A 26,456-nucleotide genomic window follows, 5' to 3' on the forward strand; every position below is an offset into this window, starting at 1 on the left:
TGCATATGTTTAGCTGTAACAGATGTTTCACAAATCATTATTTACCTTCACTATGTTCAGTACTCTCTAGTTTTGTATTATTTGGTTTTTTTAAACTTGAGTCACAACCCACTAAATTGTTTTCACATCTTCCTAATGTGATGGGACCTGTAGTTGGAGAACGTACCACACCTCAGTGAGAAGTACACCTGCTCGGCGGCTCTCAATTTGTGGGACAAAGACTCTAAAGCCGTTTAAGGAAAGGCGTTTTTGCAAGGAGGGGAGAGAGTTTGCCTCTCTTTTCGTTTTATACAGATACATTTTGGATTCATTTCTGCTTCTGATTGAAGTTCAGAACTACAATGTAGTAGGCAGAAAATGGTCCCCAAAGGTCCATGTCCTCATCTTAGGAAGCTTTGAATTTGTTACCTTCCATGGCGAAGGACAAATAAATTTGCAGAGAGCCTTAAGGTTGTCAATAGCTGACGTTAAAATTGGGAGACTATCCTGGATTATCTAGTTGGGCCCAATGGAGTGGCAAGGGTCCTTAAAAGGGGAAAAGGGAGACAGATCCGAACGAGGCAATGTGAACAGGATTCCACTCGCCTTTGCTGCATTCGAAGGCGGAGAAAGGGAATCACCAGTCAAGGAATGAGAGTTGACTCTAGAAGCTGAAAAAAAGCCAGGGAGTGGATCTTCCCCACAGACTCTTGATTTTGGCTCAGGTCCTGATCTCAGGGTCCTGGGATCGAGCCCTGTGTTGGGCTCCGTGCTCAGAGGGAAGTCTGCTTGAGATACTTCCTCGCCCTCTCCCTCTATCCCTCCCTCCACCTCTCTAAAATAAATAAATACATCTTTAAAAAAATAAAAAGAAAAGTTGGATCTAATCAATTGCTAAGACACTGGTAACTATAAATCCCATAATTCTACCCTTTGAGGAAGGAGCTCTAAGCTTCAGGACAAGCTTTACAAATGCAAGCAGAGTTACCTGGCAACCAGAAAAATAAACAGTTTCAGGAGCAGCCCGCTGGAGATCAGAATCGCCAGAATCTTCCTGACTGTGTCTCTTGGTACAATCTTCTGCTTTTTATCTGTTTCTTAACTACTTTTAAAAATCCAGGGAGTGATTCAAAAGGCATGTATAAGTCATTCCTCATGATAATTTTCTCAAATATGGGAATTCATGGGGTGATAAAAATTGAAGAGACAATGGCTCTTGGAGAGTCCTTGAGGAAAGATTACATCTAAAGTAGCAGCTGACTAATGTCTTTCGGGTCACAGATTCACTTGAAATCCTTTTGAGAAGAATGTGCATATATACCTAGACATGATTTTGCATTTGGTTTTACTGATGTTATGGCCTCTTTACTGTTTATAAGCCCAAGTTTACAAACAGCTCATCTAAGTAGGTATTGTGTTTGATTTTAGCGAGGGAGAAATTCCTTAGAAGACATTCGTGTGACCGAGCACAGATTAGCACACTGGAAGTAACGTGTGTATTCTAGGTAACTGTGAGGGGCTGGGCTTTCTTCAAAGGGTTTACGCTTTTTGTTTTTGTCATCAGTAGGATCCACATCTAATCCTTCATTGGGAAAGGATGTGGGCTCTTAAATGCTATAAATGTGAGTGCTGTGGGAGTGATTTTGTCAGCTGCAAGGCTCTGAAGTATCACTTTCGACAGAAGCATTTTGGCAAAGTTCACTGTGAAGAATGTGGCCACGAAGTCCTGAGGGAGAGACGGCACAGTCACAGTGAGGTACAAGTGGGGGAAACACCCCTGCTTTTTATTTGGTTGTTAATCCCCTAATGGAGATTTATTGACAGGAGGCTAAAAATGAGAAAGGAACTCGTGGTCCTAGGCCTGGTGGTGGGGTGCAGGGGAAAGCGCGCGTCTCGTGCCCGCTAGGGAGGATCCGGCTCCCGGCGCTGCCGCTCCTTAAAGATAATCAGCAGATCTCACTGGACACAAGTGTTGTATCCAGAGCAGCTGCTGTGGGGGTATTATTCCAAAATGCTTATGACGTGATAGGATTCTCGCAATCCTAGAATTTTTACTTTCAGTGTAAGCTTAGAGGTACATGCATGTACTTCCCTCCTTCCTCTTCCCCCTTCACAAATGAGGGAACAGAGATCCAATGAGGTGAAATGATTTGCCCAAAGCTTCCAAATAGTGATTGTCAGGAAAAAAAGCCAGGATGTCATTCTTCTGATTTTATAAAACAAAACCTAGTGCATTTAATATATATATATATATATATATATATATATATATATATCTTTTTTTCAGCACCGTGGTTCTCATGGTTCATTTGTTAATCTACAGCAGTGTTCTATCTGCATCTAAAGAATGAATGAGCTTTGCTGTGTTTTGGAAACAATGAGAATCCCTCTGCTCATGACTGGGAGCATTTAGTGAGAAGCCAAATGAAGACAAGGAGACCTTTCAAATAGCTCTTGTAATTCCTGTGTTATGTGTTTACTTCTTCTCAGTCTGTACCTGAGAGGTCAACCATGGAGACACAGAAGCTCAGCTGGAAAAATCTAGAAGAAAGAAATATAAACCATGTGGCTACAGAAATATCAAAAACCTGTAGGATGTGTTCGAGGCACTTTGGAACAGTCCTTAGTCGGGAGAACCATGAAATACAAGAACATGGCTGGATAGCCAGTAAAAGAGGTAACAAAGACACCTGGCGTTCTCCCTCTGTGTATATTTATCCAACATAGAAACCATCTTTTGGTTTTCCCTCAGTGCAAGGTTTTGGGGGTTGCTTCTGGGAACAGGAAGTAGAGAATGGAGAGGATGGAACCAGGCTGTGGCTTGGGGCCACACGCTCTTGGGGTGGCAGAGACGGAGAATAATTTTGCAAAGCCAAATTTGAAGAAGAAGCTGGGAAACCAAGGTATCATTCAAAGAGACAATACAACACAATTCTATGGGCTTACAGTCAAAAGTGTCAGGAATTCAGGTGGGAGTCAGGTTATGGTCTAGTCATGTCAAAAATAACCACAAAACTAAGATCTTAGATCTTTTGCTCTCATATGTGTGGTCTGTCCTCTAAACTAACTGGTGACTGCTGCTCTATGAAAGTCTTTTAATACATAAAATTTTTTCTGGGAAGTAATAATTGATTCTGGATACAGAGATGTCACTGAAAAGTAATCATTTTTTGATGAACTTTCCCTAAAGAGAGTAGTATATAAATTGGATATTATGTTTTAAGCAAAAGAATCAAAGTGTCAAAAAAAAAAACCACCTTACAATCTGTTAATTTAGATTAATTGATAAAGCTTAAACAAAGGGCTCTGTATCCCTTGAGAGTTGATATAAAGTTTCTTGTTACTGATTAGTTCTCAGTATGTTCTGATTTCCATTATGATTTCTTTTGTGATCCATGATTTATTTAAAGTCTGTAGTTCTTACAATTTCTTAAAGCATGGAGTATTTTTAGTTACTTTATTACTGGCTTCTCATTTAATTGTACAGTGGCCAGAGAATGTAATCTGTGGGATGTTAGTTCTCTGGCACGTGCTGAGTTTTATCGGTAGCTGAGTATATATTCAATTCTTGTGAATGTTCCACACGTGCTTGAGGAGGAAGGTCCAGTCGAAAGGTCATTCCCCGAGAGCATTAGTGAATTCTTCAAGGCACTTGAGCTCTCCTATAGCCAGAGGCCAATCTAATATTAATTCTCAGTGCTAATATGAATTGGTTGTATAAACCTGAAGAGGGCCACTTTGTGACTGTAGATACTCAGGGATTTTTTTTCCCCCTGGTCCATCCAATGCAGAAATTATAAAAGATTATTTGCTGTTGAAGGGGCTCAGGATATACCATGTCAAATTATGCCAATTTGGTGTATTGATTATCTGGAGGTGAGGCAGTTGAGAAACAGTGAATGCAAGAGCACTCTGCCCTCCCTGCCTAAAAGCTAGCCAGCAAGTCTCCCCTCCCCTGTACCGGGACCAGGAGAGTAGCCTTTATCACTGGAGACCTAGAGATGGCACATGAGTCTTTATAAACAAACCTTAATAGCCTTTATCTTCCATTAGCTCCCCCTGTATATTTCCTAGTCATTTTCCCACAAATTTATTGGCCTTAGAGGCCCCAAACCCCCTTCCCTTTGTCTAGCCACTTGTCCACAATTTATTGTACTTTGTATAAGTGGTGTGCAAGCCCCCAGGTCTCACTGCTACTTTGAGTTTTCATTTCTTTTCTGTAAAGAACCCTGTGCATATTCAAAAAATGTTAACGTCGGTAAAATGTGTATGCCTCTTCTCCTGTGAATCTGTCTATTGTCGGTTTAGTTCACATGCCCCTTTCACTGAACCTAGCAATTCAGTTACTCACTTCCTTCTTGTGAAGGGTGGGGTCAGTCTTGTCAGCTCTTCTGGCTCAAAACAAACACACACCTATGATGCCCCCTTTCAAAATAATGTACTATCCCCTGATTTCTAGATGTTGGCTCAGTTTTTTCTTTTTGAAAGCACTGTGCAGGCCAAACCAAACATTCTGTAGGCAGAATATGGCCTGTGGGCTGACAATTTCAGACTTTTAATAGATGGTTTAACTTGGAATTCTGTACCCTGGGATCATTTTGTTGAAATTGTTAACATATATGTTTTTCATTTAGAAACTTAAAATGACTTAGTAAATTGGAACAGAGATTTTTTTTCCTCACATAAGAATGTCGGAATATCTGTTTTCTAAGAAATTCAGCCATTTCTCTATAGAGACCTAGGGTTAAATGTCAGCTAAGTCTAGAGGGTGTGAAGTTTGCTATTTACCCAATGCTCTACCAGCAAGCAGAGTCAGTCTCCCTGTCATCAAAACTAGGTAGTCCTGGTGATTAACTAGACGTAATTTGCATGTAAAATTAGATTCTTGCCTTAGACACACATCTATTTCTGTGCAGTGAATACCGAATACTGATTATTTCTTTATGCAGCTCAAATGTCTATAGGATTTTCACCTCATAATATGTTGGAGTGTAAGAGTCCCCGGGAGCTACGGAAATTTGCAGATGAAAATATCCATCCGGCCTCAGGTCCTCTGAGCACTGCCTGTGTGGCTGAGATCGGGGCCCTGTTCACGCTGATCCAGGCTTGCTTTCCGGTGCCGGCCTCGCGAATGATCCAGGTAATCTGAGCCTCCAGCCCTCTGGCCAGGCCACACAGCCCTACGGAAACCATTCTTCTCTCATGGAGGTAACGCACGTCACCCGGGGAAGGTCACGTGTTCAAAGGCCAGCGTTGCCTCCTGCGTGGGGTGACATGGCCTGCAAGGAGCCCTTTGAAATGCCAGGGTAGGCTTCAGGCTGGCGGAGCAGGCACTCAACCATGCGACAGCTGGAGCCCATTAAGGTTGGCAGTTTTTGCCCAAGGGATGAAAGTGCCTTTACATTGGCAGGGACAAGGAACTGGCTCACACTTGACTGGTATTTGTAAATGCTTAAGGGACTTTCAGGCAAAGGAGGTGAGCCTGTCCCCCAGGGCCCTGTTTCATGCCTGAGCAGTCTGCTTGTGGAAGTAATTAGGTGCTGTGCTGATGGGCTCCCTGTCAACTTAAAGACAACTACGTGCATCCAGGAATGGTTGTCCGCAGAGCACAGAAAATTTCCTTGAAGAAAAATGGCCTGAACACAGGAAAGGGGTCCCAATAACAAGAATGGTATGGTTTCCCCCATTGTTATCATTATTGTTAACGTTAATACCATCAGTGCATACTCTCTAATCAGTGTTTAGAGAAAAAATATAGGGCAGTTCTGAGGGCCTTTTATTCCAATAATTTTTCTACTCCTTCATTTAAAAATGCATACATAGGGGTGTCTGGCTGGCTCAGTAGGTGGAGTAGAGACTCTTAATCTTGGGGTCGTGAGTTTGAGCCCACAAAGGGTGTAGACATTACTTTAAAAAAAAAAGAATTTTAAAAGATGCTCCCAAAATGCACATATAATTGTTATAAAATCATCTTTAAGCCATACATTTATTTAAAAGCAAAAGTGATTTTTAAATGTAACTCAATAGCAAATATGATTTATGAATATGATTAAATCCTTCCTTAAGATAACTATGGCCAAGGTCTGACCATGAAACATCGTATTTTCTTCTTCAGAGATAAGGTGCAGGCACAGAGCTGGAAATCGGGAGCCAGTGTTTGATTCCCATCCTGCATGATGTTTCCTCAAAACGAGGGCCACTGATCGATTAAGTTGCAGAATTCTTGTGCCCTTTATTCCATTCTTGGAGACTGACAGTACACATTAGTGTATTGAGAACTCTCGGGTTAAGGCTGCTAGACACTGCGTTTCTCATATTCCCTTGTCACTATGATTTCTAATGGGAAATAGGTTTCATAAATGAGTTGCACTAGTGAAAACCGTGTTAAGAACGGAGTTAAGGTGGGGGAGAGACAGTGGGGCACGAGGCACCCTTTTGAGCTAGTCCTCCTGACTAGCAGATACAGAATGACTTTGGAGCCAAGCTTTGGGATGCTTTCTAACGTCACGTGAAAGTGCATTGTCACTTTGTGTGTCGCCGTCCGCCTTTGACAGATTGCTTTTGCTGTATTTGGGACACGATGGTTTCCAAATCATAGGTAACATCTTTCTTTTACTGACAAAGATTCTGCTGGGAACTGGCAACCTAAAGTTTTCCTTGAGTACTAAAGAAGGCAACAATGTACTGTTGATTACTTAACGTTTTGACTTTATAATTACATTTAGCAAGAGATCTGAAGTAAATTCTCATTAATTATAATTACAGAACACCTTATTAAAAATCATTCGAGATCTATTTAGAAGCATAGCAAACAAACATCCACCAGGAATGATAGTCACTTCCAGTTCGAACTCTCACGGGTGGAGTTTGTGTTAGGGCACTTAGGGCTGGGGCCACCTGTCTGGGTGTTCACTGAGGGCTGCCATTCATTGTGAGCTTTGGGCTGTAGAGTGTTGAGTTTGATTCCTGTCCCACTAGATTCCTTCCAGGCCAGTGGCTTCCAACCAGGAAGAGTCTGAGAACTTGTGGCTTTAAGTCTTCACAAGGATTTTCAGGCTTTTTCTGCCAAGTATACTTTCTTTTTCATGGGCGAGGCTCGATTCTCAGTAGACCACAATAGATTACTTTCTCCTCCTGTCTTTTTCTTTTTTCAGGGTCGGGGATGGTGGGGGCGGGGGGGGCGTTCAACTGCACATATTTAAGTTATCCCACAATGTTAATTGACCCTAAAATGTTACGACTTGAAATCTGTGCTTCTCTCAAGGTTAGTTTAGGTTTTACCCGCATTATATCGTTTGTCTTCACAGGGTGGTTCTTACGTAAAGGGGACTGATACCCAAGGATGCTCTGAGATTGACATCGTGTTGTTCAGTGATGTGTTTGCCAACGTGAACCACTGCAAGAAACAACTGAGAGAAGGGTTGGATGCTCTGAGAGAAAACTTGAAGCAAACTTCACATGGAGACAGGTCTGGGTGAAGGTGTTACTTTGAATTCTTTTATTCTACAGGTGGAAAAGTCAGCTAAGGGAAACTCTTAGCTTGGCACAAAAGGGCATTATTGAGTAATAATTATTTGTGTATTCTAACATTAAATTCTTGGGAGGAAATTTGGAGAGATTGCCCCAGAGGCATTTTTTTTAAAAGACTTCTAGCTAAACTTTCAATAAAGTTTCATGAATTTGAGATCCTATGATTTAAGGACTAATTATGTCTTCTCCAAAGCACCTTTATTTAATTTCCATCCCCTTAGCTGAAATCTGACTCTGAGGAATGCAAACAGGAAGGGGTGGGAAAGGTGCCTCCAAGTACCAAGAATCTTTGAGACACATTTGTCTGATAAACATTCCCTTCAGCGGTATCCCGGGGTCTCTTGCTGATGTGGCTTTGCTGACATTACACACAATGTCTCCTCTTTGCTCCAAATGTTGAACTAATCAGGCCTGGTGTGTGTGTGTGTGTGTGTGTGTGTGTGTGTGTGTGTGTGTTTTGGTAAGTTCCAGAAAGAGAAAAAGAAATGAAAAAGCCTTGACATGTTGTTATTTATTTTTCTATTTCATTTTTACATCCCCTGTTATTTTTTTCAGTCTAGTGAATTGAGGATGAAGAAAAATGCAAATATCTGTGTTGTAAAATGAAGAAAACATTTTTCCTGAGGAAAATAGACCAAGCTAGGTGCCACTTGAATGTGAAAATAAGATCAATGTTTGAAAACAGTATTCCAGGACTGTTTCTTAATTTAAATAATAGATTCATTACCAAGCTCTTGCTTCAACTGAGCATAAAGAAGTAGTTTGAATGTGTCTTTTATTGAAAAACACTACCTTTTGGAATACCAAACACCTACTAAATTGTGGTAGTTAGCAAAAGACGTCAGATGAATGGCATGATGGTGACTGTAATGAAGTCTGTTGGGTTGGAAAGGCAGAAAGGGAAATGATGGAGTTTCACATACGATTACGTTTGGATGGAGAAAGACCACCTTTAAGACAAAAGAAAACAAAAAGGAGAAATGGGAGAATGTGTTTTTCATTTTACCCATTGCTTCTTCCAAGTTTTCCCCATTAAATTTGTAAACTATAGGGTACATTATACCATTGTTATTATTATTTATCAAAACAGAATGTTAATGTACTCTAAAGGCACATTAAAAATAAGAGTTAGGCTATACCCTTTCCATGGTGACCTTATTTGGAATCAAAATATTTGTTTTTCATTGTTAGGTCCTTTTTCTATACTCCTCGCCCACCCAACTTCAAAGAACCTTATGGACTCACTCTCCCTAAAGCTTTTTCCCCTCCTCCATATCTCAGGTGCCCATCCTCCTGGAAAAAAAACAGTCTTTGAAGGTCTTTACTTTTTAGATTTCCAGAATGAGTTTTGAAGTAAAACCCATGAAAAATAACAGCCCTGAAAACCTTGGTTCATTTGCTCTAATTGTTCCTGACTAAAAACAAGCAAACTCATTTTCTCATCTGTGTTCCTTCTATTCTTTCAACTCATTAAATAATTTAATTGAAACCCCTTAAAGTTGAACCGAATTCCCAGGTAACCACCGTCTTTTCTTTGCACCTGTTAAGTACCTATTCATTTTCTCTTCCCCCGAGTGATTTTTTCCAGGGACTAATTGTTTTAATTCAGCCTAGAATCTATTTTATGCCACATTCTATTTTGCTGAATAGTTCCGGTGGCTGAAAAGGAGCATATTTGCTGAGGAATGAGTCTTCGAAGCAAACTGAGGAAGGACCTGTGAAGGCAGGGAAAGAGGCAGATTGTTCAAGGTGTTGTCCTGTGCCAAGATCTGCACGCAGCAGGAGTTTTTTTGGGCTTTCTTCTCCACTACTTAGAGCAACCAAGACCATACCACAATTCATTTGAAGGGAAAATTGAATTAAACATGGAAAAGAAGCAGATATGTGGTTCTGACAGTTGGTTTTGACTCCCACCCACTGAGAGAGTAGAGTTTATTGTTTCAGTTGATGCCTGGTTTTTGGTGATATATTGTTTGTTGCTGTTATTTTTAAAGCTATTCAGTTACTTTATTTTGAGAGGTGGGTGTGAGGAAAAAAACTCTTTTCTTTTTGAAACTAGTCTATGTCTTAACCTACTGGTAACAGCAACTGTTCTGTGTCAGTCATTTGCCGGGCCCTGCTTGCAAATGAAATCTCAGGAGACTTGCCCAATAAGCCCAAGGTACTGGAAATCATTTACGCGCCAGAGGAACTGTGCTCCTCTCTTTACACATCAGTGTGTTTATTATTAAAAAACCACAATGGGAAAACATACTCTTAGCTTTTAAGGAGACACGGCTATAAAATATGTGTCATGCCTGTAATGGTTATGGTTATAATGGGAACTTCTCCCCATTATCTTATTGCTTTGATTTAGAGCTCTTGAAAACAAGAATCTCTGTTTCATTTTATTATCCAGTGAGAGCATCTTAAGGCTCTCCTCTGAGAAAGTCTTTTGGAGCCACATCACAGGACACGGAATTGTCCTGATAAGACATGGGCAAGATGTTCAGGGATTGGACTGACGAGAACAGGAAGTGGCAAATAATATCACCTGAGGGCTCATGAACAGGCACTGCTATGACCCATGCCTCATTTATACTAATAACATTAGCAAAAATCTTATGGGATACTCATTGGACAGTAAGGTGCATGCAGGGTAGCCTAAGATAGTACTAACATTCTCATTAACCTTGACCCATTCTAGAACTCTGAACTTCTCAGTAGAGCTTATACTTCATTCAAACTCTCTGGTATTCACAAGGGTAAGTTTCACATACCTATGGCCATGTCTCCCATAGCCCTGTCTCTTGGAATTTCTAGTAATTTTTAAAGATTAAAGCCAGGACACCGTGCATAAAAAATCTCAGATGCTTCAGCTGATGTTCTCTTTCCAAAGAGGGTTTACTCTTTCTTTCTTCACCAAATGAATAGAGTAAGAGCTGATTACCCGTGTCACACCTCATACCCATTAAAAAAACATGTGTGGAGGCAAGAGCATGGGTAGCTTTTAAGGATTCCCAGGTGATTCTATTATGTGGCCAAGTTGACGGACCACTGTTACAGCCTAGTATGTTCACCAGGGTCTCCCCCCAGTCCTTGTCTCCCCAGCCCTTGAGACTGAACCCTAATCCATGTTGTTTCATCCTGGCAAGACGGTCAACAATTCCATTCAACTCTTCAAGACCTCCTGCTTTGTTTCTTTGACCATACCTATCTCAGACATCTTCAGAATTCAGCCAATGTTTGGAGGGAAAAGGTCATATTTCAGGTTCAACTCTCCACCCTTCCCTTTGCATCAGAATTGTGGCCTCCAAGTCTCTTAACATTGCGTCAAACCCATGAGCTTGACAGGGTTCTGCTGGTTTCTTTAACCCCAGCAGTTTCTCTTTGCCCAAACAAAATCCATGTTTTCAGCCTCTTGTCTATTACCCAAGTCAGTGTTATGTCCCCAGAAAAAAAGCAGCAGAGTTACCTGTCCACCTCTCCATGATCTGCTGCCCCCACCCTCATGGGACCTCAGTCTCTCCAGCTTCATCAACTCCCTGGTGCCTCTCGAATATGCCTATGCATGGTTTTTAAAATCTAACTTTCTGGTTGTTCTTATGGAGCATCAGTCTTGTATAAACTACTCCATTATACCCAGAAGTAGAAGTCTGATTTCTTTTAAAATATTTTATTTCATCATATCCACGATTAGCAATATCTTGTGCCCCAATCCATATTCAGATGATAATTCATCTAACAGTTACTTGCTAATCACCTATTATGTGTCAGATTACTAGGGACAGGGCAGTGAAGAAGACATACACAGCTCTGCCTGCATTCAACTAACACCCCACTGTGAGAGAAATAAGCAAATAATATAATGCCAGGTGGTAACTAAATGCTGTGAAGGAACATAAAGCAGGGTAAGGGGGCAGGGAACAGGTGGCCAGGAAAGGCCAACTGTGCAGGGGAGACCTGAATAAAGCCAGGGATGAAGCCACATGGATCAACTTCGGTGGGTATATTCTAGGTATAGGAACAGCAATTGCAAAGACCCAGGAGGGAGCATTTCTGGAATGTTCAAGAAATAGCTAAGAGAGTAGCAGGGTTAGAATACGGGGAAGAATGGTTGAAAATCATCTTGTGTTTCCTTTTTTATTATTTCTCATGTCATGTCATGTTCCTCTTTTAAGGATTCTAATGGGAAAGAGAACACCATTGTCTTTAAGATTCAATTTTGTATGTACAGAAGGTCTTCACAGGCATTCCTTTGAGATCATGGCCTACTGTGACATTCTGGGGCCTGCCCCCTCCACAGGTAAGAAACATTTGTCTTATTTCACAGGAAGCCTTAAAATGGTTGCTTCTTTAGGTTGTATTTATAGAGGACTGACCACATCCAGACGCAGTATTGAACGAGGCATGGGGAACCGGACTGCTTGCAGTAGAACTAGAACATGGAGTGTTTTTAGGAGCCACTTTTCTTTTCTATGGCACGTGAACAATGCATCTGTATGCTGCCAGTTTTTAATTTAAGAAGTGGGATCAAGGATTAACTATTTGTCTGCTATAATGGAGTAGAGAAAAAGTGCAGGAATCCCTTGAGCCTAAGTTGAGTTTGCACCGGGGTTCAGCCACCATCTGGTGGACTCAGGAGGGTAAATGAGTCTCCTCCAGTGGGAAAGATGGGCTAGAAATACAACTTTGGCCCCAATGCGACAGATCAGCGTTGAAGAGAGAGGCGCTTAATACTTAGCCCCAGTGGACGCATGCCCCTGTCTCTTGGAGAAAGTTTTCAAAACACTTTGAGTGAAAACCAGAAGAGCTGGTTCCTGGCTGTCTGATGTGGCAGCCAGAGCTCAAGTCAGCATAGCTTTGCCGCCTGGGTGGTGGAGTGCAGCTCTGGGGTTAGTGTGAGCGGGGAAGGTGTCCAGAGGGCCTGAGCAGCCAAGAGGCACCCTCACTCTGACTTGAGAAGAAGCAAGAACAGGCCTCTCTCCTTGGTGCTCTTACTTTCCTGGTACTGGCAGAAACAGTTGTAGCTTTGGCAGGCATGACCACCCCGGTGGCATTACTGTTTTTGGTAGGACCATCAATGCTTTTGGTAATAGCAGCCATAGAAAACATCTAACCAAACAAAAGATCGGGAGAAGATGGTAATGGCAAATAGCATGCAGTATAGAAAGAAAGTGTCTGCAAGCACGTGTGAGCTAGTTGAAGGGGGCATCTGAGATAGGGGAGGAATCTGAGGGAACTCCTTCAAGAAATGGGAAATGAGAAGGACAGAGTCACAGAATGAGATCGTTATGGCCATTGTGATATTTTTATCCCTAAGATGTTGTGGTATCTGGAATGAGATATGAAATATAAAATTCAGTCATACGTATAAAAAGGGGGGATAAAGTATCTCCATTAGGCAAGAAGATGAAGGCCCTGTTATCGGCCCCTCCAATTTCACGTGTCTAAGCCCTCACCCCCAGTGTGATGGTATTATGAGGAGAGGCCTTCGGGAGGTAATCAGATCTTGATGAGGTCATAGGGCTAGCACCCCCATGAGGGGATTAGTGCCCTGAGAAGAAGAGAAGGAGACCCCAGAGCTTCTTCTCTGGGCCATGTGACAGGAGAAGGCAGCCAACTGCAAGCCAGGAAGAGATCTATCACCAGGAACCAAATCTACCGGCACCTTGATCTTGGACTTCTCAGCCTCCAGAACTGTGAAAAAATACATTTCTGTTGTTTAAGCCATCCGGTCTGTGGTATTCTGTTATAGTAGCCCAAGCAGAGGCCCAGATGACTGAGTGATTTGTGTAGATGTAAATACATTCTCCAGAGAAGTTGGGAGTTGAATCAAGGTTTCAGCTTGACTTGAAACATATATATATATATATGTTCATAAAACTATGGGGAACTCTGATATATATATATTCTCTTTGTGGCGATGGGCGGAAATGAAACTGCCATGAGCCAATACATGACCAGTTATCCTCCCGAAGCTTATCAGGACCTTACATTTTCATTGTTATTTATCTCATTGAACTATTACTTGTGGAATATCTACCATGTGCTCTTAAATACTTACAATGGATTAGATAGCAGATCAAGATTTTTGTTGTTTTGGAGCTCACATTTTGTAAAGGAGTGATTCATGAGCCCAGGAACCGTGAAGTATCTGTTTTTTTCCTAAAGCTCCATGCTCTCTCTGATCTCTGTTTCCATTGATATACTTTCTTTCCTTTTTTTTTTTTTTAATTTTTTAAGTAATCTCTTCACCCAATGTGGGGCTCTTGAACTCACGACCCTGAGATCAAGAGTCATAAGCTCTTCCGACTGAGCCAGCCAGGCGCTCCCAGTGATACGCGTTTCTAAACCTGCCCCATCCTACACTCTGCCTTGAAGTTTCTGCTTACCTTTCAAGACTCAGCTCAGTGTCAGTTCCGCTTTCCTCTCTAATCTTTCCTAGACCTGCCTCTTCTGCTTTTCTCCTTTCTCCTTGTATCACTGCCACAGCACGATCCTCTGTATTGTCACTGTGCATGGGTTTGGCTTCCCACAGTGTTTTGAGCTCCATGAGCATAAGTTTTGTCTTTGCGCCTGGCACTTTATTATTCAATAACTGTTTATGGACTAAAGGGAATGAATAAACATAACATTGGTCCTACCCTCTCAGCCAGACTCCAGAGGAACATGTTGAGTTTTTTGATCTAGTTCTTTTATTTATCAGTACTGTTGGACAATGTGTTGCTCATATTAAAATTCTCTTCTGTGGTGCTATAATTTGTTAATACACATATATTGCATGCTTGCCACCTTCTAGGAACTATTAGCACTGGGGGTGAAAACATGAATAAGACATGATGGGGCTTATAGTCTGGAGGGGAAACAGACACATAAATAGGTCATTTTAATATAACATCATTTATAATAAAACTATGGGGAACTCTGAAATAAGATAGGGTACTAGGAAAGGGAGTGGGGACTCAGGCTATCCTGCAGTTTTAGTAAGTCCTCCTGGCTCTGGTAATTTAGCTGATCCTGTCAGATTTTTTTGAAATGCTGTGATTTATCCAGCACCCATTATATGCCATACAGAATTCTCATTGCCCTAAAGTTAATCTGATTAAATGATTCCGTTGGACTTGCACAAAAACCTAAAAGAAAGATACTATCTCCAGTTTGAATATTTAAAAAATTGAGCCTTAAAAAAATGTAAGCAACTTACCCATTTATGTAGCCAGTATGTGCAAGTGCTGGGAGGTAAATCCAGGTCCTTCAGACAGTCTAGGACCTGCGTAGACTGATACAACCTCCAAGTTCTATAATGGAGAGAACACCCTGGGCTTGAAGCCAAATCCCAGATCTATTTCATATTATCTGTGGGACCTCGGGTAAGTCATGTAAAACTCTCAAGCCTCATTTTTTTCATCTATAAAACAGAGATAGTTGCAAGAATTAAAATATGAGATTTAATTTGAAATCATGTAGCAAAATGCTTAGTACAATGAATATTGATTTAAAAAAAAAGATAATTACATCTCCTTAAGTCTTACCATAGGCTCACAGAGCTCTTGTATTTGTACAAATGCTTTCTTTCTCTTGTGTGCAGACTTCAAAATCACAGTTGTTAGCCAACAGCAGCTCCTGGGTACTTGTCTTGAGGATTTGAGGCTCTATCGGTAGCTCTCGAGTGAAAATGTCCCCCAGAGGAGCAGAAGTATATTTTTACACTGGCTTCTAAGTCCCCTAAGTTCTTGAGCACAGCTGTGTGAAATGAATTGAAAAAGCCTGAAATTATTACGTAGCCCTGCTTCTCTCCACTGAGGATGGGGAGTGGGTTTTACAGGACGACAACAGTGCAGCAACTCAGACAAGTCCTTGGGTTCCAAGGAATTTTAGTGGGCAACTGTATGTTACTAATAATTGTCAGAGCAAGACTCACATGATCACCTCAATCTTCACAGGCATCTTGATGTAACTCCCTCCACGTCTTACATGCGTTCTAAACAATTAATAGCATGGCCCGTGTGCCACAATGCGGCCCAGAGCCATGAGATCTGACAAGATCATGACTGATAACATTCCTGCTCTAGATAGGATTCTCAGATCAACACGACCAGTGTCACTTGGGAACTTGTTAGAAATACAGAATCTTGGGCTCCATCCCAGACCTATTAAATCAGAAACTGCCTTTCAAAAGATCCTCACGTGATTCTGGTACTCATTAAAGTCTGAGAATCCCTGAATTAGCCACCAATTAGGAAACATTTGGGCTCAGATCTAACCTGCAATAAAAGGCAGTAGGGTGACAACAGATGGCTAAACGTCCCAGCCAGGCTGACTTCGGGCAACCTACTTACCCTCTTGGACTCTATTTCCTCATTTGTAAGCTGGAGAGAATGATAGTTCCTGTATCTCAGGGTTGTCAAAGAGTAAACGTGTTAATAATTATAAAGCACTTAGAATAGTATTTGATTCAAAGCAAGGGAGCTACTAAGTATTCCTGCTTTACAAGTGATGGTGATGATATGATGATGATAAAATAAAGCTTAATAAACTCACCTAAGTCACACAGAGAACAAACAAAAAATCATAAGCCTCAAAAATAAGTTGGAGGTCCCTAACTTGCATTCCTACCAGTGAAGAACTTTGAAGGAGGGGAAATGTTGATAGAGTAGTGGCTTTGAGTAGTAATCCCTGAGTCAGCCATGACATATTATCAGCTAGAGTAGGTCATCAAATACCTGACATAGCTATTGAATACCAAAATTTGAGTTAAATTATTGTTTCGTTTATCTTTATCATCATAAATCTTAGTTTCTGTGCCAGTCTGATTGCTAAGAAAGGCAGAGAGCCTCCCAGTAAAACTGAAAGGTCTTTTTTAATAGTTCTAATGACTGTTGCTTGAGAAGTTTGGGACTAGAATATGTTTCTTATAATATGACTTGGTAAGAATATTTGCCATATATAACCCTAGTCGCTTATGTTTATTATAGGAATTTGATTTTACTCTCTCATCTGTTGATAAGCAACTTACTATTATATCTCTGATTTGACCTTCAACAGCTGGACCAGTATGAAAAGACTGCACAGATATGCTTGAAATTAGGAATCCACATCAAGACATATAAGTTATTTTTTGTAAAACGTATTTTATAAGTAAAATAGAGCTCCTGGCCAGTTAACTTTAAAATATGTATTGTAGTTTTAAAATTTGCCACAGTTAACAAGGGTTGTCATTTTGTGACAATTTAGTTGGGCAGGATAGGTATGTATAAGGGCTGTCCAAAAGAAATTCATAGAACTTCTAATTGTGTCGAATTGGGAAAATTTAAATAGATTATGACCAAAGATGTGAAACATTTATATTTCATACAAGTACAATCAGTACAGCCTAAGTGGATGTCTTATGAGACGTTAGCATTAAGCTACAGATGATTATTTGATCACTCTTGCCAGTTAATTTAGTTTTCCTCCCTCTTTAGTCTATCACTAACTGAAGTGGATTATTTGTTTTAAATTTGGCCTAAATACATCTTTAAAATCATCTCTACCTTTATAAATATAATAAATTCCCCCAAGAGTCCAGGTAGTAGAATCTCTTCTGCAAGTCCGTATACAAAGGAACAATTTAGATGTGAAACAAGGGGGATTATATAGGTTACTGTTGAGAGAGCCTGATGACATTAAGCTTATATGTAGATGGTATTTGCATAAGGTAATGAAATCTGCTTCTGGGAAATAAACTTCCTCTGCGAATAGACAGAAAATCTGCCTCTTCAGATTTGCTCATACCAGAGTTTGCTCAGTTTGAACTGCTCCAGCGTCATGATGTTGAAATTTTCTCTTTTAATGACTTGGGTAAACTGGAACAACTTTCCTAAAAAGAAGAAAACTGTTTTATTTTGAATGACCAAGGTATGATGAATCAGAGTAACATAGCTCATTTGTATCAGGGGAAACCAAGAAAGGAGAGGAGGGAGCAAATACTCACAATGGTCTTTGTTCCTTGGTGTTAACAGATTTAAAACTTCACCTTTACCGCAAACTGTACCTCTGTAACGACAGTGACATGGCCCAGCTGTGTGCCTTGGCCCTCTTGCCATACCAGGTGGATTTTGTCAAGGCATCCGTGGCGAGGGTGAAGGAGCTCATTCGTTTAATGATACACTGGCTCAAGACATCATTTGCCAACTCCACGGAGGAAAATAAGTATGTACCAGCCATAGGCACCATGCGAGCCTTCCTCTTCTCATAACCCTTTCCTTTATATTTCCAGGCCCCACCTCTTTCCTTGGTAGGTAGAGGAGAGGGAATATATGGAGAGAGAGGGAGAGAGAGAGACAGAGAAAGGGCTGTCTAGAATATGGAACATCTGTATTACATTATTCTAAAACAACATAATGGTTTGGTAGGAACCAAATAACAGAAACAAAAATATTCAGTGGCATAACCAGATGGATTGGTGCAAAGAAGGAAGGTGCAGGAAAAAGGAAAGGGAAACTATCAGCACAGTTTGAATGGGATGTTTACTCTTTGAAGCCTCGGTTGTTCCTTCTGCTGTAGCCGGTGCTATCAGAGGCAGAGTTGTCTTTCAGAGAAGGTGGATCTTCAAAAGTTGACATGTGCATGTCCTTGTATCTTTCCTTGCCTTTGGTAGGAATGTGCTCTAACTTATGATGAAGGGATGTGAGGGAGACTCAGTGACTCACCTGAGTATTTTAAGATAAACTTTTGATAAAGAAGTAGAAATGAATTCTCCACTTGGCAGAAATAGCAGAGACAGAGGATTTACTATAACATGTTTATATGTGGCACTTTCTACAACGAATATGTCTTCTTTGTCTTTGCATAAAGTTGCTAATAATCTTGATTTGTTCATCTAAATCACACACTCTATTCTTTGTATATTTTTCTGTTTACCATTGAAAATATTAGTCACTTTGCAAAAACATGTATTACTTCTATATAATTACCTCCTGTATCTAAACATCTCTAAACATTCTATATGTTTTTTTCTCATTTGGTTGAGTAACAATTTATTATTAAAGATAGAAGAACGGGGGCGCCTGGGTGGCTCAGTTGTTAAGCGTCTGTTTTCGGCTCAGGGCATGATCCCAGAGTCCTGGGATCGAGCCCCGCGTCGGGCTCCCTGCTCTACTGGAAGCCTGCTTCTTCCTCTCCCACTCCCCCTGCTTGTGTTCCCTCCCTCGCTGGCCGTGTCTCTCTCTGTCAAATACATAAATAAATAAAATCTTTAAAAAAAATAAAGATAGAAGAACAGAAGAACAAAGAAATAAAGCTTCTTGCCTAAATAGATCATTGGTCAGATGAGAGCCCCGGTTTTGAAATCTAACACTTTTTTTTTTAATGGAGAGCAATTATAAGTCTGGAAAAAGAAACTTATCTATTAATATAGCAGAACAGTAGTTCTAAGACTTAAAAAAGGTGGTATTGTGGGGAAATTGGACCACATATGTTATAATATGGTAATTGTTTTTCTATTTTGGGAAAGTAATCTGTTAACGTTGTATTAAATATTTATTATGTGTTAAGGATTTTAAAATATTCAAACCATTTGTCAAGGTAATTCCCTTATATGAAAAAAAAAGGGATAGTAAAAAGTAAAAAAAAAAAAAGTTTATTTATTACCTGGTTTCAAAAAAAAAGAGTTGAGGCCATTTATATTAAAAATATGTCATAAAAAAGAGTACTAAAAATAAAGGTTTAAAAAAAGAGTTGAGAAATACCTAGAGAACGAACCTTGGAGAAAATAAATCACATTTAAAAAAGGAATTCGTGTAAATATGTTCAGAATTGTGCTGCCAAAGATAAGGAAAACGGGAAACTACAGAAAGGCTCCTGAAGAGCACATAAACTTGCACACAAATATGATAAAACACTATTCACAACAAATTTGGGAGCATGTAATACATGGAAAGGGTTAAATGCAACAATGTTAAATGGCTCAAATAAAACACAGGATAGTGAACATGTGTCAGAGGTATGCAACTACCCATGTAAACGTGCCGTGAATGTCTTTCTTCCCCCTACATTTACTCTCATGGAATATGAAGAGCATCTCCTACTTGACTGGTTTTCAACCAGAGCTTCCTTTTGGCCATGGGAGTATTAGCTGGGGTTCAGTGGAGCTGGATTTGAAGTGTGGTGTTTGTTGTCAGCCCCTAAGGGAGTATTGTAAGGACTGAATTATCGATCAGCTGAAATCTGGTTTGTTATTTCATTACCAGGACAAAAATTTTTGTCTACTTTTAGTTTTTCCTATTTCCTTTACTGAAGTAAAAATAAATGACCAATAGTGACAGTATGAAAATATTTCCATTCTATTAGGGAAAGAACTGCTTGATTTTGCAACATATCCTCAAAAGAGATTGTTAGAGCTAATGAATGCCAAGGCAACAAAAATACATATTTGGATCTCAACCACCATGAAATCCTGAAACTACCTGGTTTTGTTTTTTGTTTTTTTCTCCTATGAGTTTGTTTTTAACCCTCAGCTTTAATTTTTATTTTACTTTTCCCTCATACATAAACTGCAATTTAAAAGATTAATGTAAAAAAATTTTCCTTCTCTACCCCAAATTCCCACCTCCCTAACAATGTTTAGGACATATTTTGACAAATTTTTTTTTATGTATGCTTAGTTTTTCAAAAACAAAGAACAAATGGGTTTGCAGTTTATGTATCACTATGAAAATTGTTTTTCGTTTAATCTATATTATATCTTTTTATATCTGTACCTAGAGATCTTAGAGATCTACATTCTTTTAACGACTGCATGGCACAGATCACTGGTGAGACAAATGTAATGTGAGGTTCAAATACAAACCACACATGCGATATTAGATATTCTGGTAGCAACATTAGAAAGGTAAAAAGTAATGGAAGAACTTAATTTTAATAATATATTTAGCCCACTATGTCAAAAATATTATTTCAACATGCAATCAATATAAAAATTATTAATGAGTATTTTCCTTTTTTTAAAATGTAAGTCTTCAAAATCCATTGTGTACTCAAGTCAGACTAGCCACATCCTCTACAGAAGGTCATAGAAGTAGAAATGCTGATGAAAGGGAGGGAACATATCAAATTTGTATAGAGTTGTATTAATTTACAAAAAAGACTGTATTAATTTACATTTTCACCAATAGAGTGTGAGTGTCTATCTTCTCACAAACTCACCCATGCTGGATATTATCATTCTTTTTATTTTGCCAATCGGATGGGTGGAAAATTATTGTTTGATAAATAGTGAGATTGAAAATAGAATTTCTTCTTCTGTATTGCCTGTTGCGCTTAAATTTTTCTCATAACTGAATAAATCGGTCTTCATTTTCTGGGTTAAGGGAAGTAGACAACCCTTCATTCTGTGTTTCTAGGTTCCGGAGACTTCCTTCCTCTTACACAGTGGAGCTCCTCACCATTCATGTCTGGGAACTGGCGGGAAAGCCGCTGCTCTTCAGCCTGGTGCAGGGAATGAGGGCAGTCCTCAAGCTTCTGGTTCGATATGCAGAAATCGATGTTGTTTGGCACAGACACTACCATCCCAAGTTCCCCATTTTTGTAAAGGTGAACCAGAAACACACAAGGTAACTATTTATCTTTTTCTATGCCCTTAGGATAGAAGAAGCATGTTTGCCATCCAGAAAGAAAGTCTGGAGCAAAGACAGCTTGATTGTGATTCACTGTAAATGAGAAGGCCTTAATTAGCACAAGGTCAATTCCCTTTGATTACTTCTCACAGAACTTTAATTCTCAAGTGTGAATTACAAGTAATTTGAATAGAATGAATCAAATGTGGATACACACAGCAAATGGGGAGGAAATTAAAGACAGGAAACCAGGGAGGAAATGCCTCCAGAGGTGAAGAGGAAAAAAATGAGAGGGCGTCAGAGTTGCGGGGAGCAGAAGCAAGATGCTGCTTCCTGATGGGTATTAGGTCTCTTGCTTCCACCCTTCCAAGAGTCCTCTTCTTAACCATGTTCCTTCTATAACTCTGACATCCCCTTTTCTCACTACACAACAAATCAAACCGAGTTCAGACATGGATAGTTTTGTGTTTCGTTTTGTTTTGTTTTGTTTTGTTTTGTTTTGTTTTGTTTTAGGCCATTCATTTTAGACCCTGCCAATCCTACTATCAACGTGTGTGACACCTGCAATGCCTGGGACGAAGTTGCCCTTGTGGCGAGACATAGCCTACTGAAACCTCTTTTCAGCAGAGTGAGAGCTGAGCCCCCTTGGCTTTTCACAAACGACTGGTGAATTGGGCAAGGAGCTACTGTCCTTGGATTTCCACGAAGAAAATAAAAAGGACGCAGAACATATTCCCAGTTAGAGTGCTCTGGATGAAGGGCAGTATGATTAGTCTTACTCTAATTCACGACGTTAGTGACCCAATCTTTAACAAACATATTGATGTGAGTCATTGTTTGAGATAAAAGAATCCATTTCAGCCTTTAGGAGAATTGAACCCTCCTCTCCCATTTTTTGGATTTATTTGTTTTGGTGACCTTGTGGCCAAAAAAAAAAAAAAAAAAACATTTTTAAAGATCTAAGTAGCCACAGTGAGTAAATAAATAAAACAAAATTCCCAGGTCATTTGAGAGAAGATTAACTGAAAGGGTAAAATCATTCCAATTTTTTAGTTTTGGTTCATTATGGCTTCAGGTTGACTTTTCAACTCTCCGGGTGGTCTGGTATTTCATTGGGTCACCTGTGTTTTCAAAATTTCCCTACAAAAACCTGCTTGCACTAAGTACAGCCCATTCACTTCCAGACATAAACTAACAAATCACTACATGGAAATATCTGGAAGAGACTCCTTGAATTGCCTCAAAATAAACTGTTTCTAAAATCATTTTATGTCACAACTCATGGGTCAGAGTGGAGCCCTTCTTAAGGTTGCAAGGTGCTCAGCCATAAGGAAGGGCAGATTAAGTACCCAGGCTATGAGCGGTCCAGTTTTGCCACAGTTGTTTTCAATTGGTGGCATCAGTTGTTTTCTTTTCTATTAAGTAGAATTAGCAGCCACTGATAATGAAAGCCAGAGCCCACCAGAAATAGACCAGAGGAAATTTCCTGACTCACTTGCATAGCAACGATTCATCATCACGGAAGATATATGAAGTGTGACTGCAGATTAATGTGAGTGATTAGGCTTCTCCACATGACAGAACTCTTTCATATAAATGAGCACTGGCCCCTTCAGGCAAGTCCTCAGAGAACTTCTATGCTTATTCCAGTGATGTGATTGGTCTGGAAACACTTTTAGACTTCCCCTCAGGGGAGAATGTTCTTTTGAACATCCTTAATGGTGACAAAATTTGTCCTTTGAGAGTGGATTTGATTTTTGGAAATGGTACAATGTATTCATAGTGGACATCTGTTATTTTTTGTCTACCCAGAATCCTTTTCCCCAATTAATGGTTGGAGAGACTGCAGTTCTTCTATTGTTTATTCTGTCTCTGAAGGCTCTTAAGGACAAATATTTTTAAAATGTCTTGGGAAGTGGCCACATTTCCTCACTTTGGTAACCGAACCCATATTTCCCTCAGGTGACTCCTCCTTCTCCACTGGGTCTGCGTTGTTTAGATGGGATGAATTGACTACTAGTTCTAGGAGGACAGGCATGTGCCTCAGGAATGGCACAGTGATTGATTGAACTAAAACACCACTATAGCACCCAGTTCTGGAATTTGGACTTGAACTGCTGGGAAGAGAATTTCTCCTGCTGCTATGAGGGAAGCATGAAACTGCCAGTCACCGTCTTGCTACTCCAAGGGGACAGCCTGCCTAAAAATGGAGCCAACACAAAAGAGAGCTGATTTGGGAAATGAGCAATGATACACATGTATGCACATATGTACACATCAATATCATGAGCAAGATCAAGTCCTGGTTTGTGCTCCTGGATACAGATGTACTTGGAAGAAACACTCTTGTGTCACAAGCCAATAAACTCCCCCTTTGCTTAGTAGGCTGGATTTGGGTTTCTACCTTACAACCAAGTGAGTCCTGACTAGTCAAGTAGAACAAAGCCAGGTCTGGTGAATGAATTAACTCATCATCAAGGAGTAAGGAAGGTACCAACACAATGATAACAAATTCCTACTCAAGAAGCATTCATTGAGCACCTGCTAAGTATTTGATCTAATAGTCCTGATGCTAAGATAAACTAGTCAGTTCAGGATGGCAAGGAGCTCTCAGCCAACAATAGACACTGCTTTTCTTCTTTGCTCACATGAATTCAGAGGACCATTTCCAAAGACGAGTGCATGACTGTTTTTTTTTGTCTTTGGCAAAGATCGCATTCTTGAGCATTGTCAGAGCATGTTATTAGTTTCCTGAGGTAACTAATTTTTTAAGAAGACAACAGTTATCTGAGGTTATGAATTCTGTCTTTTTAAAAATAGAGTCCTGTTTGCTTTCTGTGGTTATACCTCCTGTAGAACATGAGAACACAGGAATTTCTATGCAGGGAAGCAAGGGCAGGATGATTAGCACGCGATACGTAAATTTATTTCAGAGTTGGAAGAACTCCTGAACACTGTGAGACCTGACATTGGCGTGGGAGGGGGTATGAGTGGGGAAAAAGTCAACTCTGTCACCAGCTTTTGATCTACTTTTCTCAGCAGCGTTGAAGAGGCTCTTCCTCACGTCAGTTTTTTTCGGTCTACTCGGAGGATAAAAAATCCAGAATAATACAGTGTGATTTTGCTCTGAATAAGTAAGGTCTGATTTCTTTGGTTGCAAGGTGTGATCCACTTGGATAAATAATAAGAAAATTTATTGCAGGGCACTTGGGCCAGCAGCTCTTGTCATCCCCTCATGGGCTTCATGCTTTCACCTTCTTGCATCTCTGCCCGTCTCTGCATCTGCTCTCTGCACCAATCAGTGTCTCCTCTTTCTACTGAACACCTTCTTCTCCTGACTCATGATTCCTTCCTCCTCCTCACTTGTGCTTGCAGAGACCACAGCTCTCAGGAAGGTGACTCCTCCAACTTCCCCTCCCAACTCAACCTGGCAAATTCCTTTCATGTTTCTTAGTTCACATTCCTGAGGAGACAAACTCATCAGTCCACTTTGGAGTTTGAGCCAGGTTATCCAGAATCACTGGCTAGTTATGGGGCAGTTGTGATCAGGATGGGACAGTGTCACTTGGAGCCTAATGAGAACACCAAAGAAGCAGGAAACCTTAGGACTATGGGTGCATGGGACAGGTTTCATGGTTACCCTGTTCAGTGTAGTCCTGCTTTGTGTGTCTGTGTCTTTCTGCAGCAGCCCTGGTGAAAACAGTCTGCAGAGAAGCTTAGTAGCTGCCACTTTTAGGTCACACAAATATTCCTGTTTCTTTTAGAAATTTTCAAAGAGTTTGTAAGAAGGCAGGAAAAAATTAACTTTTCTTCAGTAAGTCAAGTGGAAGAAACCATGCTCAGAAGAGGCAACAGTGGGTGGGGTGTTGGCAAGGTTATCTATGGAGGGACAAAGAAAATATAAAGAGGCTGGAGAACCAGTTTGGGGCCGAGAAATACACCTCAGGAGGTTTTCAATACTATGCCTTAGACCCACAGCTGCCCTTGTTCTACCTTCCCTTGCCCACTCACAACCTAGGGATGTATTAGGTCCTATAAATTAGTTTTTCGGGTGCCCTACTGCTTATTTAGGCTAGTTTGGGAAACTTGCCACCATTTATGACCTTGCTTTTAGAGAAAAATGCACCCTTGGGGTTGAACAACTGACTTAAAATGTATTTGTGGTACATAATTGCTGCTACAATTGGGAACTGCTATAAATGGATAGCAATCTGGGATTTTCACTTGCAAACCACTAGAGGATCAACAGTTCTCAAGAAGAAGCTTCTGCTTGCCTTTCCCACAATCTACTTTGTTCCAAGGTACAAAGTGCTACCAGGGTTTCGTCAGGTTTAAAGAAGCAACTTTATATGAGCGAAAAGAGATTTCCATGGTGTCTGGTAAAGGGATTAAAAGTATTTCCAAATGTTAAGGCCAAAGTGATAAAAGAATGGGAGCTGCTCTTTTGGTAGAAAAAAGGCAGCCGTATCTCTTTGCCCCTTCTATTTTTCTCCAGCTTCCAGAAAGGGTAGAGGGGCAACATTCCCTTCTCTCCTTTATTCCTTTCTGCACTCTACCCCAGGAGGCTGCTTACATCCAAAGGGGGCAAAGCTATGCCACCCACTAAAGAATGTGTTAGGTAGCTTTAGGCCAAAAGAATTCAAATTTAAGTCTGATCAGAAACACCTGGTAAAGTGGTACATTATCCAGACCTTCTCCAGTAATTTGGTCAGCAGGTCTGGGGTGTGGCCCAGGAACTTTAATTTTTAAATGAGTACCCCAGATGATTTTGGTATGGATATTTTATGTATCATATTTGAGAAAGCAAGCCTGGACCCTGGGGCAGAATTTAGCTGTACTGTAAGATACTGTGTGTGTCTGTGTGTTTGCACATGTGTGTGCTTGCCCTGCTTTAGTTCTGGGCTCCAGGAAAGCCTGTTGCTCAAACAGGTCCTACCTAGCTCAGAGGAGCTCAACATTGGAATTGGGGCCAAGGCCAAGTGGAGTAATAGCTTCCACTAGCTAGGCCAAGGACCTTTGGGCCAGACCTTCCTGGGTAGAGCAGTCATTCCCAAACCTTGCTGCACATTGAAACAACCTGGGGAGTTTTAAAAAATACTGATGCCTGGGCCCCGCTTCCAGAGAGTTTGATTTCATTGGTCGAGGTATAGTCTAGACATTTAGGATTTTTTAAAGCTCCTTAATTATTTCTAATGTGCAGCCAAAGTTGAGAACCACTGTGCTGGAGAAAATTATTTCCATGTTCCTAAAAGCTCTAGCTAAAAATAATATTCACTATTTAACACCATAGACACCATAGAAGAAAACTTAATATTTGCATTTCTGCAAGGCAAAACAAAAAAGTATCAACAATATATAAGTGATAATATC

At 40.4% G+C, this 26,456-nt stretch overlaps 2 protein-coding genes across 2 annotated transcripts in view; one reads left to right on the top strand and one right to left on the bottom strand.

The window, feature by feature from the left end:
* Window positions 1-1,249: 1,249 nt before the first annotated feature.
* LOC123001068 (2'-5'-oligoadenylate synthase 3-like) lies at window positions 1,250-25,915 on the top strand. Its single transcript, XM_044384211.3, has 8 exons — window positions 1,250-1,735; window positions 2,470-2,656; window positions 4,929-5,119; window positions 7,287-7,447; window positions 11,670-11,794; window positions 17,493-17,682; window positions 20,874-21,083; window positions 21,600-25,915. The coding sequence occupies exons 1-8, from the start codon at window positions 1,577-1,579 to the stop codon at window positions 21,754-21,756; spliced, it is 1,380 nt and encodes a 459-aa protein (XP_044240146.3). The 5' UTR covers window positions 1,250-1,576; the 3' UTR covers window positions 21,757-25,915.
* The window catches only part of LIX1 (limb and CNS expressed 1), a 71,274-nt gene continuing 59,841 nt past the window's right edge, over window positions 15,024-26,456 (bottom strand). Inside the window, exons 10-12 of the transcript XR_008957543.1 lie at window positions 17,465-17,763; window positions 17,266-17,350; window positions 15,024-15,234 (exon numbers count right to left, since the gene is read on the bottom strand). The gene's annotated coding sequence lies outside the window, so the exon portion shown is untranslated. The remainder of the gene's footprint in view (window positions 15,235-17,265; window positions 17,351-17,464; window positions 17,764-26,456) is intronic.

This window comes from Ursus arctos, unplaced genomic scaffold, assembly GCF_023065955.2.
Source record: "Ursus arctos isolate Adak ecotype North America unplaced genomic scaffold, UrsArc2.0 scaffold_5, whole genome shotgun sequence".
Lineage (NCBI taxonomy): Eukaryota > Metazoa > Chordata > Mammalia > Carnivora > Ursidae > Ursus > Ursus arctos.